At 43.9% G+C, this 16,454-nt stretch overlaps 1 protein-coding gene across 1 annotated transcript in view; it reads left to right on the top strand.

The window, feature by feature from the left end:
- Window positions 1–16,454, top strand: part of MAGI2 (membrane associated guanylate kinase, WW and PDZ domain containing 2) — a 760,890-nt gene that overhangs the window by 701,803 nt on the left and 42,633 nt on the right. The window contains 2 exon segments of the mRNA XM_064142561.1: window positions 10,464–10,649; window positions 14,458–14,632. Of these exon segments, the coding sequence (XP_063998631.1) occupies window positions 10,464–10,649; window positions 14,458–14,632 (361 nt within the window).

Here is a 16,454-nt window from a genome sequence, read left to right as displayed (position 1 = left end):
GTCCAATCCTGCCTTGAACAGCCCCAGGGACGGCGACTCCACCACCTCCCCAGGCAGCCCATTCCAGTGTCCAATGACTCTCTCAGGGAAGAACTTTCTCCTCACCTCCAGCCTAAATCTCCCCTGGCACAGCCTGAGGCTGTGTCCTCTTGTTCTGGTGCTGGCCACCTGAGAGAAGAGAGCAACCTCCTCCTGGCCACAACCTCCCCTCAGGTAGTTGTAGACAGCAATAAGGTCACCCCTGAGCCTCCTCTTCTCCAGGCTAAACAATCCCAGCTCCCTCAGCCTCTCCTCGTAGGGCTGTGCTCAAGGCCTCTCACCAGCCTCGTTGCCCTTCTCTGGATGCGCTCAAGCATCTCAGTGTCCCTCCTAAACTGGGGGGCCCAGAACTGAACACAGTACTCAAGGTGTGGTCTAACCAGTGCAGAGTACAGGGGCAGAATGACCTCCCTGCTCCTGCTGACCACACCATTCCTGATGCAGGCCAGGATGCCAATCATGCATTAAAGGTGTCTTCCTCGAAATCACACTTAGAACTGTTTTACAAGCCAGCAAATTCCAGTGGCTCTTTCTGAGTACAGGAACATGCACCTTGGTTCATTGGGCACTTGTGTTTCAAGCACTGTTAAAATTTAGGTGGCTCTGCTAGCCTCGGAGACACAGGAGCATTCGTTTGCTGCTTTGCAGTTGGCCTAAGCTCAAGAGGTTGCAAAAAAGCTCACTGTTTGCTGGGCAAGTTAAAATTAGTTCTGACTAGTCTGAGCCCTGGCTCTAGCTGTGAAGATGTAGGACCACCCCAAAGGAGTGCGCCAGCTGAGCCTCACATCTCCCGATGGGGCGTGCACAGGTAGCCTGTTAGGAGTTCTTCATGCTCTTTCTGACCTGAAAAACTTGGGCAAGGGCTTTGTGGTTGCTGTTGCTTTACAGACCTATCTTTGCCATGCAAGAATGTTCAAAATATTACCTACTTGTCTTTCTTTTTTTTTTTACCCTTGCTACAGGGACAGAGTGAGGGCGAAGTGCAGCCATAATTAGAGAAGAGAGCATTTATTCACGTGTGGTGGCAGGCAGCACAGCAGTAGCACTTTAATACATTAGTGTTAAGTAGCTTGGAGGCAGCCTTTAGATCTGGATGTCATTTTGTCATTTTTCCTCGTGGCACGTTTCTCTTCCTGTGCTCTACAATGGCAGAAATGTTGTCTCCCTCTTGGCAAAGCATTTCTTGAGATGCTTTCTAATCCAGCACAGGGGATTATCTTGCACAAAACTGCGGTTCTGATGTGGGGCATATCAGGAGTGGAAAACGAATGACAAGGATCGAACGAGGGGATTTCAGAGGGCAAAGCAGGGGCACAGACAAGGTCAGCCCTGCTTCAGAATGATATCAGTAAAAGAAGATGAAGTGGATAAATAAAGAACTCTGTTTGAGTGGCACATCTAGAAGCAAGTAATTTTGGCGAGTGCAGAGCACACTGGATCTTAGAGTGCTAAGAGATTAGAGAAAGAAAATACACTGGGCCAGGCTCTTGACCTCTTTCTAATAAAACTATTAACTTCCACTGCCCTTTAAAGATGCTTTCCCCTAGACCCAATCCAAATATTAAAGGGTGCTTTGGCTTTCATCCCTTCTTCAAGCAGGCCTCCTAAATTTGACTGTATTCTTAGCTTTCTTGTCTTAATAGGTTGGACTGGATGATCTTGGAGGTCTCTTCCAACCTGCTTGATTCTATGATGCTATGATTATGCAAGGCTACTCATAGTTCATCAAAACTTTGTCACCTGCAGTGACATTTCTCTAGAGGATTCAGTGTTAGGTTCCCAGCTGAATGCATGGAAGCCAACTCTAGTTTTTCACTTTTAGCTTGGGGTGAATCTGTACTGCTTTAACTTCACAGCTTTATGGAGATCCACCTTTGCTCACCAAGTTAGCAACATCTTTCGGCTGCCCTGGTGCAGTGGCAGAATTAAAGACATCTGACTGTGCATGCTTGTATAAATCCTCCTCATGTTTACCCAATGCATATGTCAGTGACTTCTGGATTTTCATTCATGATAAAACAGAGTCTCATGAAAGAGGTTTCTCTCAGTTCACAAAATGTGCATTCTTAATTTAAAATCATAACTCCAAGATAAGCCTCTGCTGACTGCAGGGAACAGTGTTCTGAAATAAGTGCCATTCAATTCCAGAGTCTCTTAGTGCAGTTTAGAGATGAAGAGCAGTTTATTGATCAATGGTAACTCTCTGCTCCGAGACAGTTAGTTGTGCTGCAACTTCATCCATGCTTCTTCCTTGGTAAGGTGGTGCCTGAGGACACCATTTTCTCTGACCAGCTTTCAAATTCTAAAGGCAGGGCTTTGGATGTTAGGAAGTCTTCTTGCACTGCCCCAGAGATCTTTGGAACAGAGCAGTGGAAGTACACCTACATCACCCACCTGTGGATACTTGCAACTTAAGGGCAAAGAATCTGGCTTCTTTTTTCTGCCTAGCTTTGTTATTCAGATTTGAGCTGTTCTTCTGCATCTTCAGCTACAAAAATACATTTTCTAAGTTTGCTTAACTTATTGTATAATTTGGAGCTAAAAGCACTTTTTACGTGGTTTAGTTTTTCAAATCAATATAGGCAATTAATAACAGTGAAGTAACCTGAAGAAGTTAAAGACATTTTGACTATCACTGAAAACATACTGCTGCAGTTTGCAGGCACTAAATGCTGACTAGTGGATTTATTATTTTTGTTAAGAATAAAGTGCAGAAGATCTTAACCACGTCACTCCTCTCTTTAGATAACTTCTGTCCTCCAAAGAGTTCCTGTGTCATTTGGACTTGGTGGTCTTGCTCTTGTGTTTTCAAAGAACAGACTGCAAGGTTTTATAGCACAAACCTGGAAAGGGAATCAAGGGTTTTCTAGTATCACAGTATCCCAGTATCATTAGGGTTGGAAGAGACCTCACAGATCATCAAGTCCAACCCTTTACCACAGAGCTCAAGGCTAGACCATGGCACCAAGTGCCACGTCCAACCTTGCCTTGAACAGCCCCAGGGACGGCGACTCCACCACCTCCCAGGGCAGCCCATTCCAGTGTCCAATGACTCTCTCAGGGAAGAACTTTCTCCTCACCTCGAGCCTAAATTTCCCCTGGCACAGCCTGAGGCTGTGTCCTCTTGTTCTGGTGCTGGCCACCTGAGAGAAGAGAGCAACCTCCTCCTGGCCACAACCACCCCTCAGGTAGTTGTAGACAGCAATAAGGTCACCCCTGAGCCTCCTCCTCTCCAGGCTAACCAATCCCAGCTCCCTCAGCCTCTCCTCATAGGGCTTGTGCTCAAGGCCTCTCACCAGCCTCGTCGCCCTTCTCTGGACACGCTCAAGCATCTCAATGTCCCTCCTAAACTGGGGGGCCCAGAACTGAACACAATACTCAAGGTGTGGTCTAACCAGTGCAGAGTACAGGGGCAGAATGACCTCCCTGCTCCTGCTGACCACACCATTCCTGATGCAGGCCAGGATGCCACTGGCTCTCTTGGCCACATGGTTCCACAGAACCCATTTTGCTTCCATGGGAAACCTAAGTTGAATTATTTCCTTAGGTCTTCAGATTTCTAAGGTCTGTGCTGTCTTTCCACCTAGCTTCTTACACCTGTGCTATGCAAATGAGTATGCTACATAGCAGCACACAAGGGGATTTTTCAGGCCACAGGCTCATCAGCCAGTCATGTCTCCTGCAACTATGCAGCATGCCACAGATTTCTCTTTCCAAAATGAGTGTCACATAGAATAGCTGATGGATTTTAGGGAAATATTTTATTTTGATTCAGATAGGAGTACTGATAGAAAATCCACCATCCTTGAGCTTCCCAAATTTTAGAGTACTCAGTAGCAATGAAATTACAGATGTTTACATTTAATTTATTCTCCCAATTAAAACCTGATCTGCTGGAGCCTGTTGGTTGCACCTTCTGAGAACTGAGGGTATGATACATATTCATGTGATCAGCTGTATAACACTGAAGAGGACAGCTGTCTCAGGAAGGTTCATTTATTCAGTTTGCTTGTCTGTATCTGTGAACATTAGAGAAGACTGCAAAAAATTAGCTGCCAAAGGGTTTGATAGAGGGATTTTTTTCCCCTTAACTGATCATTTTTGATGTTTAGCTAATATAGAGGGGAAAAAAAAAACAGGGAAGTTGCATTCTACAAAACCCCATCTCAACAGTTATATCTCAACGTGCTAAACAGATATTAACAAAATTCTTGATGTAAACCACACAAATATTATGTGTTGGTAACATCCTCCTAGAATCAGCTGTTTCTAGCATATGGGTCTCCCAAGTGAGGAGAAAACATTTTTATTTCCAAAAACCAAGGCGCTGATAGATGAACACAGTGTTAGAAGCAGCACATGTCTGAGGGCTTATATGCCCTCAGGTGTTTCTTCTTCTTTTTTGTTATGAAGATGTGGGAATGGTGTTAATTTGTCCATGAGGAGCAAAAGTGGGTGATTTTGTCAAATAGAAGATAAGTGTGAATTTGTAGTTATCAGTAATTTTTGAAAGCAAACCTTAATCGCTTTCTAAATGCAAAGGTTTCTTTCAGATCATTTTTGTCTCTTAATTCTTTTAAGTTTTCTTTGGAGAATAAGCTTAGAGCTGATTATTGCACAGTTGACACAAATGTTGGGAGTATCTGAAGGAGATTCAGGGGGAGAGGTTGATGGCTTCAAGTATCTTAGAAGTTTTGGTGCTGTCAGGATTCAGATCTCCCTGAAGTCATGACTTGTTAATAAAACATGCAGCAGAACATTTGGATACCTTCAAAAGTCCTTCACAGCTGTGACTTTCTGATTTAATCAGCAGTGGATCCACCTGTATGAATTTGCCGCCTTCACCTTTGAATCCATTCATTTTTCTGGCCCTCCAGAATGCTGCCCCAACTTCTCTTCTCCAAGCTGTGGATAGCAAGTTCATAGACTACTCCTTTTGGCAGTCTGTTTTCTGCTTCTGACTGCCGTGTTGTCTTGCTCTGAATTTTTGCTAGTACAGTGTAATGGGGTTTGAGATGAGCCTTGAGCAGCCAAGTCTGAGGCTTTGAGCAGCTCATTCTAATTGAGAGATGTTTCTGCCCGTGGTGGGGAGGTTGGAGTAGGTGATTTATAAGATCGCTTCCACCTTAAGCCATTCTGTGACTCTATGATGCTGAAACTATCAGTAATACCCAGACTTTAGATGCACAATAGTAACAAATGAGTTTGATTCCTTTGCTATTCTTTTCCTGACTCTTAAAATTCAATTTTCTGTTCTACTGAGTTTGCTTTTAGAGAAGTAAGCACACATGTCAAGGTTTCTTGAATGGTAGTAATCAATATAGAGCTCACCTCTGCTTGAGCTTGGACAGAGTTATTTCTTCCCCACGTGCATCATCTTGCATTTCTTTCCCTGAGATCTGCTCTGCCATTTCACTCAACCCACTCAGTACTGACAGTTCTTCATCTCTTGTTTTAGATGACCTCTCTGAATGATAAAAATTCTCCATTACAGAAATTCAGAGTTCATTTCTACCTTTATTCTTAGATTTTACCTCATTAATTTCCTCTGAGGGGAGCTCCTTCTTACCCCTTCCCAGTCAGTATTTCACCATCACAGACTCTTCATTTTCATGAACAACCTGCACATCAGATAATGTACATCCCTTAGAAGAAGCCATGCTTGACAAGAAATCCTTAATTAAATCCTCCCCTCCCAAGGCAGCAGCCAGGACCACCGTGGCCAGGATATTGTGGATTATGTGGAGACTCAGGTAGAGCTCCACTGAGGAGAGCAAGTAGAGACTGGAAACTTAGGATATTACAGAGAGAGAACCCAGGAGATTAATTTCTACTCTTTATTATCTGGTAATGCACAAAAATCAGCTTGCATGGAGTGGTATGAGTTTTGTTAGGAATTAATTGAGTTTGCCCAGAAAGCCCTGGTACAGCTGCATGCCAGTGGTGTCCTTTACAGAATCTGATAGACATCCAGGTTCCTTCTGCATGAGCTTTCAACACTCCCCTCTGCAGCAAGATCGTATGACAAGGCATTGCACCAGTACAACCTCAGCAAAGGAGCTTTAAATCCTCAAAACCCAAACATCAATTGAACAGATACTTTGACAGACACAAGCTTTCTTCTGAAGGTCACCTACTGTGGATGCTTTCATAGCATGACAGGACAGAGTGCAGTGGTGCCAAAACACTTAGAGTAGATAAATGTATTGGGAAGGTAAAGGTTGAAAAGAAAGGAAAAATTAATACAAAGTTTCTATTCTTGCTTCCTTCTTTCCCTTTCCCAGGTTTTGCAGCAGAATCAGACTCTCGTTGCTCTCCTACCCCCAGCTTTGATTTTAGCAGACATCTCAAGCATGGAGACATCTGCTCTGTTCACTTGTCAGGTGCAAGAAGTCCAGCAAAAATTGTTCTGGCAAAGGAATAGGATTCCCCACCCACTCCCTTCACTGTTGAATTATGTCTCTACTTAATTATTTGGGCTAGTAAAAGCATCTTCTTTTCAGTTAGAAATTACAAGCATAGGAAGTTTGACTATGGCAACCTGGTCATAATGCTTCCCCTCCTTCTTCCTACTAAATTTCTTGCTCTGATATTGAGGACAGACATGGTAATTTCAGACATATTTTCTTAGGTATACTAGAAAGCCTTAGCTTAAGTGATTCTTGTTGGTGATTTAAGAATTGATGTGAAAGGCTGTGTGTGAATGGAAATTGTTGCAGTGTCAACTTACTCTTTAACTTGTTTGCTTCCTGGCATGTTTAGGTGACAGTTCCACATCTGCACCGAGGGCAAAATAAACATGACTTTAGTGCAAAGTGGGTTTTGTCAAATTTAGTGTACCTGAAAACACTGAAAGATTTGGACATTAGGTGCTCATTTCCTAAGCAGAAAGACATTTATGAAGGACACAGAGCTGTTGGGTAGTCCAGATGAAGGCCACAAAGATGATCCGAGGGTCAAACCACCTGTGCTATGTAGATAGGATGAGGGAACTGGGGTTCTTCAGCCTAGAGAAGAGAAGACTCCAGGGGGACCTTAGAGCTGCCTTCCAGTACCTGAAGGGATCCTACAGGAAGGCTGGAGAGGGACTTTGCGTTAAAGTCATCTAGCAATAGGGCAAGGGGGAATGATTTGAAGCTGAGGGAGAGTAGGTTCAAACTGGATCTTAAGAAGTTCTTCAGTACAAGGGTGGAGTACTGCAAGAGGTTGCCCAGAGAGGCTGTGGATGCCTCCTCCCTGGGGATGTTCATGGACAGGTTGAGTGTAGTTGAGAGATGTCCCTGCCCATGGCAGGGAGGTTGAAGTAGATGATCTCTGAGGTCCCTTCCAACCTAAGCCCTTCTATGATACCTTTGTTACATCAGTATGACTGAGGCCATAATTTAATTTGTGTTCTTGTCTGAATTATGGTGGTACACAAATGTGCAGTTTGATTATGGCTTGCACTTCAGAGTGCTCATTTATATTTTTAGCTCTCAGAAAGTTAATTTTTAACACTGTAAACAACACTTGTGTCCATACTAGAAATAAAAGTTACTTAGAGGTATGTGTGTTGTGACTTTGCATGGGATGTGCCATCTGTTTGTCACCATCACCTTTAGGGAATAGTTATCAGAGGGCTGAGAAATTTGTTCTTCAGTGATGGAGTATTCTGATCACATCTGCTGTTGGGGCTTTGTTTTATATGAGCATTGATAGCCTAGATTTTTTTCTTTTTAGGCAAAAAAAAAGATTAATTAATCTTTTCTTTCACCTTTTCCAAGTGCTCTTTAGATATGAGAATGTTAGTTTCTTTAAAAAAGAGAAGCACCACTATTTTTAAGCTCCAGCTGCAGGTGGATTGTGAGGCTGAACAGCTTTCTGCTAAGTTTGCCAAGACTGAAGTGTTGGATTGGTGAGGCACACTCAGATACCACAAGGATATTAATAGAATGTATAGTCAAATCTAATTGTGAATGAAAACCAGCATGATTTTCAGGGAGCCTAGAGAGAGAGAAAAGGGGAGTCCAGGATAATGTATGAATTTAGTTTAAAAAAAGAGAGAATAATGGGGAAGAAACACTGGGGGGAATATCAGGAGTAAAATTTTAAAATTCAGTAGAAAAGGCTGGGGTGGGAGTGGCTGGAGAGCAGCCAAACAGAGAGGGATCTGGGGGTGCTGATTGATACCCGCCTGAACATGAGCCAGCAGTGTGCCCAGGTGGCCAAGAGAGCCAGTGGCATCCTGGCCTGCATCAGGAATAGTGTGGTCAGCAGGAGCAGGGAGGTCATTCTGCCCTTGTACTCTGCACTGGTTAGACCACACCTTGAGTACTGTGTTCAGTTCTGGGCCCCCCAGTTTAGGAGGGACATTGAGATGCTTGAGCGTGTCCAGAGAAGGGCAACGAGGCTGGTGAGAGACCTTGAGCACAGCCCTACGAGGAGAGGCTGAGGGAGCTGGGATTGTTTAGCCTGGAGAAGAGGAGGCTCAGGGGTGACCTTATTGCTGTCTACAACTACCTGAGGGGTGGTTGTGGCCAGGAGGAGGTTGCTCTCTTCTCTCAGGTGGCCAGCACCAGAACAAGAGGACACAGCCTCAGGCTGTGCCAGGGGAAATTTAGGCTTGAGGTGAGGAGAAAGTTCTTCACTGAGAGAGTCATTGGACACTGGAATGGGCTGCCCGGGGAGGTGGTGGAGTCGCCGTCCCTGGGGCTGTTCAAGGCAAGATTGGACGTGGCACTTGGTGCCACGGTCTAGCCTTGAGCTCTGTGGTAAAGGGTTGGACTTGATGATCTGTGAGGTCTCTTCCAACCTTGGTGATACTGTGTGATACTGTGATACTGTGAAAGGACAGGACAAGAGAATGGATGTAAGACAGAGAAAGGTGGAGAATCACAAAGAAAAGCAAAGGGGATAGGCAAAGCTGATCTATAGTACTTTGAAAATTGGGAGGCATCTGTCTGATGTAGTGATATATTTATGCACTGATAATTAACTATAAATTCATGCTGTCATATGTCTAATTAGAAAGCTGCACAACTCAGTAAATCTGCAGTATAGTTTCTATTTATCAATGGAGGAGGAGAACAATTTAGTGAACCCTGGGCATTTTCAATAATAATAATAATATCAATTTGTATTTAGAATCAATCTTCTTCGTAATGCCTTTATTGCAGCATAGGAAAAAAAAAGAAGTGCTATAAACTAGGAGGTAGGAGGCAATTTATGACTACTCTTTGTTGTGAAAATGTTCTGATGCCTAATTGTTCTTCTGATCACAGACTCACTGAATGTTAGGGGTTGGAAGGGAACTTGAAAAATTGTCCAGTCCAACTCCCCTTCCAGAGTAGGATTACCTAGAGTCAATCACATGGAAATGCGTCCAGCCAGGTCTTTAGAGATGGAGACTCCACAACCTCTCTGGGTAACCTGCTCCAGGGCTCTGCCAGCACAGTGTGCTGGCATGGAACCTCCTCTGTTCTACCTTGCACCTGTTTGCCCTTGTCCTATCATTGGACGTCACTGAGCAGAGCCTGGGTCTGTCTTCCTGACACTACCCTTCATCTTCATAAACATTATATAAACATAAACATAAACATTGGACGTGGCACTTGGTGCCATGGTCTAGCCTTGAGCTCTGTGGTAAAGGGTTGGACCTGATGATCTGTGAGGTCTCTTCCAACCCTGATAATACTGTGATACTGTGATACTGTGATTAATGAGATCACCCCTCAGGCTCCTCTTCTCCAAGCTAAAGAGACCCAGCTCCCTCAGGCTTTCGTCAGAAAGATGTTCCACTCCCATCATCCTCTTTGTGGCTCTGTGCTGGGCGCTTTCAAGCAGTTTCCTGAGGTCCTTCTTGAGCTGAGTGGCCCAGAATTTGACACAATATTCCAGATGTGGCCTCACCAGGGCAGAGAGGAGAGGAAGAACTTCTCTCAGCCTACTCACCACACCCCTTGTAATACTTGTATGCCAAATTTGGAAAGTAGTTGAAGCACAGCCTGATTTTAGACTCCTTATGCATATGCCATGTATATGTGCACATCTGGACTCAGAATTTTTAGGGAAATCTGTGCTGGGTGAATGCTGGTTGCACAGGATTGGATCAGGTTGCCCAGGGAGGTAGCTGAGGTCCCATCCCTGGAGATATTCAAGGTGAGGTTTGACAAGGCTCTGAGCAGCCTGATCTAGTTGAGGACATTCCTGCTGACTGCAGGGGGGTTGAACTAGACGACCTTTGGCGGTCCCTTCCAACCCAAACCATTCTATGGTTCTATGACTCTAAATAGCATTATGTAAGGATCAATATTCTCATAGGTTTATACACAACCTGAGTTTTCATTTCTCTAGAACTTCCCTCTAAATGAACTCATTTTCTTTCTCTTGTGAACATTGCCACTTGTTCCAGCCTGTTTTAACTGTGACTATTGTTCCTCGTCTAGCTGTACCCCATAAAATAGGGCGGATAATTGATGGAAGTCCTGCGGATCGCTGTGCAAAACTCAAAGTTGGAGACCGGATCTTAGCTGTGAATGGCCAGTCTATTATCAACATGCCTCATGCAGATATTGTGAAGCTAATTAAAGATGCTGGTCTCAGTGTAACGCTTCGCATCATTCCTCAGGAGGGTAAGTAAATGGCCCTTAAAAGCAGGAAGAAAATTTTAAGTAGCCTCCAATTAGCTTGAGTTATGTCACCGCTTGAAAGAACATCTTTTGTTTGGCTTTCTCAGCTGTAACATACAGCACGCCAAAATTACAGCCTTAGAACCAGCACAGATAATATCTGGACTCTTGAAAAGGTTTCTAGTTCTGAAAAGGATTTTTAAAGCAAATCCAGAGAAACCTGAGAGAAAGCTAAGTATCAGAGAGTCAGGTTAATGTCTTTCACAAGACTTATCTTCTACGTGCAAAAGCCCCTACAAGACAGCCAGGTTTTGAGTTTGTTCCTTTATATCCTGCTATAAACCAAATCAGAGTTTGTCAGAGAGACTGTAATGGCTATAACCAGGCATGTTCAGCTACCAACTAACTACCTGTGACAAAAAGTGATGTAAAGAAAGAGTTCAGTAGTTTCCTCCACATATATCACTATAAATGCACAAGATGGGAAAGAATGGAACCCTAGAGTGTTTCATTTGTAGGGTGAGGATAACAAGACAGACTCATTATTCTGGTCATTACACTACAGCTAATCAGTGAAGATCTTTTGATGTCAGTTTCTTGGGTTTTGGGGTTGATTTCAAGGCTTTTTTTCACCTTAGCAATGTGCTGTACTGGGGTATGAATTGCACCATGTTAATGAGACTGGCTTTATATCTCAGCAACAAATACCATTAGAGCTATGAATGTCACACAGCAAGTAAAGTAATTACTTAATGATCTGTGCTCCAGTGAAATGACCTTCACCTTCTGCTGCTGCATCCAGCAACAGGACAAAGAAATAGTCTGACACTGGACACACACAGCTGGCAGAACTTACCTACTTTGTTAAATGAATTCACTAATGGAAAAAACACAAGTTCAGAATTCACACCAAAGAGCTGCTGTATAATCACTGGAGGTCAGGTTTGCAAGCATCTACAAATAAGTAGCACTCTGTATGCAGACCAGGCATCTTATTTAGGTAATTATGGATAATGCAGCTTAGTTTGTATTAGCAAATTGCTAGCAGTTCAGTGTTGGAGATGGGTAACTTAAATTAGAAAGAAAGTAGAGATGCAGTGCCACAAGATGTTCTTGGGTGCCAGTGGTGAGAAATGATCTGTGCCCAAGGCACGGCTTCCCTATGTGACTGTGTGACACTGGATACCTCATTTGATATTAGCTTCCCAGCTTATAGTATTAGGGGAAAAAATCTAATACCTCTGTAATGTACTTTCAGGTGAAAAATACCATATAAATGCAAAGCAGTTTTAGAAGCAGCTTATGATTTGACTAGTTCATCTATAGTTATGAAAGCAGTGTAGAAATGAGGGACAATATTCCAAATCTTCAGCTCTGAAACTGCAATACAAAAGAGCCTCACAGATGCAAAATGGGCAATTAAAGCTTTGACTACAATAATTATACAGAAAACTATTGCTTATGCCTGCATAAGGAGTGTTTTAAGTGCATATATACAAGCTTTTTGACAACTGAGCACAAATTGAAAATATTTTTAATAGACAGGGTTTTTTTAATAATTATAAGTGTAAATTAAAGGAGTGGACAAGCATTAGAAATGTTCAGTCACACAGGACAAACTCACGTGCAAAAAAAAAATCATTCCAAATTCAAACTCGATTCAGATATAAAACTAGGCAGGATCTGGACTGTGCAGGGCTATCAGTGCTAGGGATACTCAGGCAGACACCTGTCCCCTCCAGGTGCTTTGCACCATGCCACACTCTGGCCTCACTCATTGTGTTGTAAGCAGGAATGCAAACACATAGTGTGTGCAAGAGCACTGACTTCTGCAGTGCTCTGTCATCTCGTGAGTGCAGTCTCTTATTTACACTACTTACTAGTTAAATGATGAGCAATGTCATTGTATCAGTGTGTCACACCTGGGCTCAGTGACAGATTTGTCTTCCACCAAGTGCAGTGGGAGACTTGAAGGAAGCCTGGCATCCTTTATTTGTAGTAAGGCCATGAGGACATATTTCCTACCCCAGCCTCTCTCTGTGAATTTTGTGTTGTTTGGAAATAAGAATTCTTGTTTTCTGCCATGTTCCTGTGTGAAACCCTGATCATTTGGCACCATACAGAGACATAAAACATTGGTTTAGCTGCTTAGTCAGAATTTACTGAGATTGGGTTTACTGATCACAGTTCCCAAAGATTTAAAAAACAACAGGAAACTTCTGTTGAGTCAAAGGCAGCAGGAACTGGCACAAGCACACCACTGGTTTAGCTTTTGTGACAAGTGTCACAAAAGCAACAAAATCATTCATTCTTTTTAACAAAACTAAAAGCAAAACAAATATCTATAAGTTATACTAAGGCACATGGAAAGAAGGGAGGTGGTTTGAGAGAGCCAGCAACTCAGTTGGTGCCTGACCAACCTGGTAGCCTTCTTTGATGGAGTGACTACATCAGTGAACAAGGGAAGAGCTAGGGATGCCATCTGTCTGGAGTTCTGTAAGGCCTTTGATATGGTCCCTCACAAACTCCTCCTCTCTCAAATGGACTCTTTGGTGAATGAGAAATTGATTGGATGGTCACATCCAGAGCATAATGGCCAATGGCTTAATGTCCAGATGGAGATCAGTGGCAAATGGTGCCCTCAGGGGCTTGTACTGGGACTAGTACCATTTAATATCTTCATTAGTGACATAGGCACTTGGATGGAGTGTACCTTTAGCAAGTTTACAGACATCAAGCTGTGTGGCACAGAGCTTGATGACATGCTCAAGGGACTGGATGCCATCCAGAGGCACTTAGACAAGCTTGAGAAATGGGTCTGTGTGAACCACATGAAGTTCAACAAGGCCAATCACAAAGTGTTGCAACTGCAACCCCTGGTTGAGGTATGATATTATTGAGAGGCACTCTGAAGAGAAGGACCTGGGGGCACTGGTGAATGAAAATCTCAACACAAGCCACCAGTGTGTTCTTGCAACCCAGAAATCAAACCATATCCTGAACTGCATCAAAAGCAGCATGGCCAGCAGGTTGAGGGAGGTGATACTGCCCTCAGCTGTGCTCTGGTGAGATGTCACCTGGCATACTGCATCACTCAATGGAGCCCTCAGCATAGAAAAGACATGGACCTAGTGGAGAGGGTCCAGAGGAGGGTCACAAAAATTATTAGAGGACTTAAACGCCTCTACTGTTAGCAAAGGCTGGAAGACATGGGGTTGTTCGGCCTGGAGAAGAAAAGCCCCTGGTGAAACTTTATAGTGACCTTTCTTATAAAGGGGCTTGTAAGAAAGATGAGAGCAGGCTTTCTTACAGTGAGAGTGGTTAAACACTAGAACATGTTGCCCAGGGAGATAGTAGATGCCCCATCCCTGGAAATGTCAAGGTCAGCTTGGACAGGTCTCTAGCAACCTGATCTAGTTAAAGGTGTCCGTGCTCATTACAGAGGATTTGGATGAGATGACCTTTAAAGGTCCCTTCTAACCCAAACTGTTCTATGGCTGTAGGAATATTTCTAGTCTTTAAAAGAAAACATGAAACAAAGAAGCAATTTGCCTTGTTCAGTTGGATTTTAAATAATAGAGGTGCCAATTGGTGTTAGAGAAGCAACTGAGAGTTTACATCCCACGTACTAGCAAAAGGAGCCCATTGGGTTCAGATGTCTTAAAATCTAATTACAGCCTAAGAGAGTAAAAGTGACAAAGCATAAATTTTCAGAGGTAGTGTGTGACCAAAAATTATTATTGTCTACCTTTGCCCTTTATTAAATGCTGTGCTGTGACAGGTCTTTAATCTCCACCTTCCCATTATGCAGAGCTGAACAGCCCAGCCTCAGCCCCCAGCTCGGAGAAGCAGAGCCCCATGGCCCAGCAGCACAGCCCCATGGCCCAGCAGAGTCCCCTGGCACAGCAGAGCCCTGTCGCCCAGCACAGCCCTGTCACCCAGCCACCACCTCCACAGCCCCTCCAGCTGCAGGGGCACGAAAACAGGTAAGAGCAGCTCCTCCAGCCTCTGCCTCCTGTGAGGAGCATGAGATACCCTTGTGCTGGGTCTTTGTGGTTTTTCTAGCAGCTGTGGGCTATCACTTGTGGGGCTCTGGCAAGCCATGGCCCCATGATTAAGCTTGCAGGTACATGCTGGGATCATCTGTAAATCTTGTTCAGGTATGAAACATGTTGTTATGAATAAGAGGCTAGCCAGCCTCCCACCAATGTCCATCAGGAGTGTGTTTGCCAGGGAACTCAACTCTGAGGTAGTCCTTGCTAATAATTTCATGGCTCACATACAACTGTCACATATCACCACAACTTACAAAACGTGGGTCTATCAATAACTGATCGGGAGGTAGAGTTTTGTTTCCTTATCTAACATATCTGGGGGTGCTGATTGATACCCACCTGAACATGAGCCAGCAGTGTGCCCAGGTGGCCAAGAGAGCCAGTGGCATCCTGGCCTGCATCAGGAATGGTGTGGCCAGCAGGAGCAGGGAGGTCATTCTGCCCCTGTACTCTGCACTGGTTAGACCACACCTTGAGTACTGTGTTCAGTTCTGGGCCCCCCAGTTTAGGAGGGACATTGAGATGCTTGAGTGTGTCCAGAGAAGGGCGACGAGGCTGGTGAGAGGCCTTGAGCACAGCCCTACGAGGAGAGGCTGAGGGAGCTGGGATTGTTTAGCCTGGAGAAGAGGAGGCTCAGGGGTGACCTTATTGCTGTCTACAACTACCTGAGGGGTGGTTGTGGCCAGGGGGAGGTTGCTCTCTTCTCTCAGGTGGCCAGCACCAGAACAAGAGGACACAGCCTCAGGCTGCGCCAGGGGAGATTTAGGCTGGAGGTGAGGAGAAAGTTCTTCACTGAGAGAGTCATTGGACACTGGAATGGGCTGCCCGGGGAGGTGGTGGAGTCGCCGTCCCTGGGGCTGTTCAAGGCAGGATTGGACGTGGCACTTGGTGCCATGGTCTAGCCTTGAGCTCTGTGGTAAAGGGTTGGACTTGATGATCTGTGAGGTCTCTTCCAACCCTGATGATACTGTGATACTGTGATATCTATTTATTTTTGTCTGTTAGATTTTTGGAATCAGGAAGATATTTTTATAACAGGTTTTATCTCTGGTTTAGCATTTTGGAGCCAATTTCTCATGAGTAGTTTATGCACATGCATTGACTAACTTAGCTGTGAAGGAAATGAAACAGTAGAAGAATAGAAATTTTGTGACCAGCTGTATTAAAAGCTGCATATATATAAAATATATATATATATAAAAAGACCACTCAGACTGTGGGATGATACAACTTTCTCTGATCTCAAATCAACACTATTTAGTCTTTGGATTCATTTTTTTGCACAGTTTAAGTGATGCTGATTATGACAACTGTCTTCATGCTAATTTTCAGTAACTGACACAACCTCAGCAAGATGCTGCTCCCAAATAATAGATGCTGGTTGCAGGACTGTAACTTTTGGCTTCTGAGGACTCTTGAGTTCAGTTATGATTTAGATCCTATGCCCACTAATCCTCCTTGCTTAACAGATGTAGCACTTTTCACCTATCCAAAATTATCTTCTCTAAATTAGTCACTTTTGGTAAATTTCACTTAAAATTCATTGAATACTTCTTCCAAAAGTGATCACCTCCTAGAAGGCATGTATCTGACAAGATCAAAGCAAAGCTTCCACCAAAGGCTCTCACAGCTATAAATCCATAGTAGGTGCCTGTTGAACTGGGAACTTTCAGAGAGGACCAGTAAACTATATTAATTAGAGCTCCAGAAACATTCAGTTACAGTTCTACTGAAAAGCATCAGCTATAATTGA

The sequence above is a fragment of the Pogoniulus pusillus genome, chromosome 4 (genome assembly GCF_015220805.1).
Source record: "Pogoniulus pusillus isolate bPogPus1 chromosome 4, bPogPus1.pri, whole genome shotgun sequence".
Classification (NCBI taxonomy): Eukaryota; Metazoa; Chordata; class Aves; order Piciformes; family Lybiidae; genus Pogoniulus; species Pogoniulus pusillus.
Note: the sequence above shows the minus strand (reverse complement) of the source record. Positions and strands in the feature narration are given on the sequence as shown.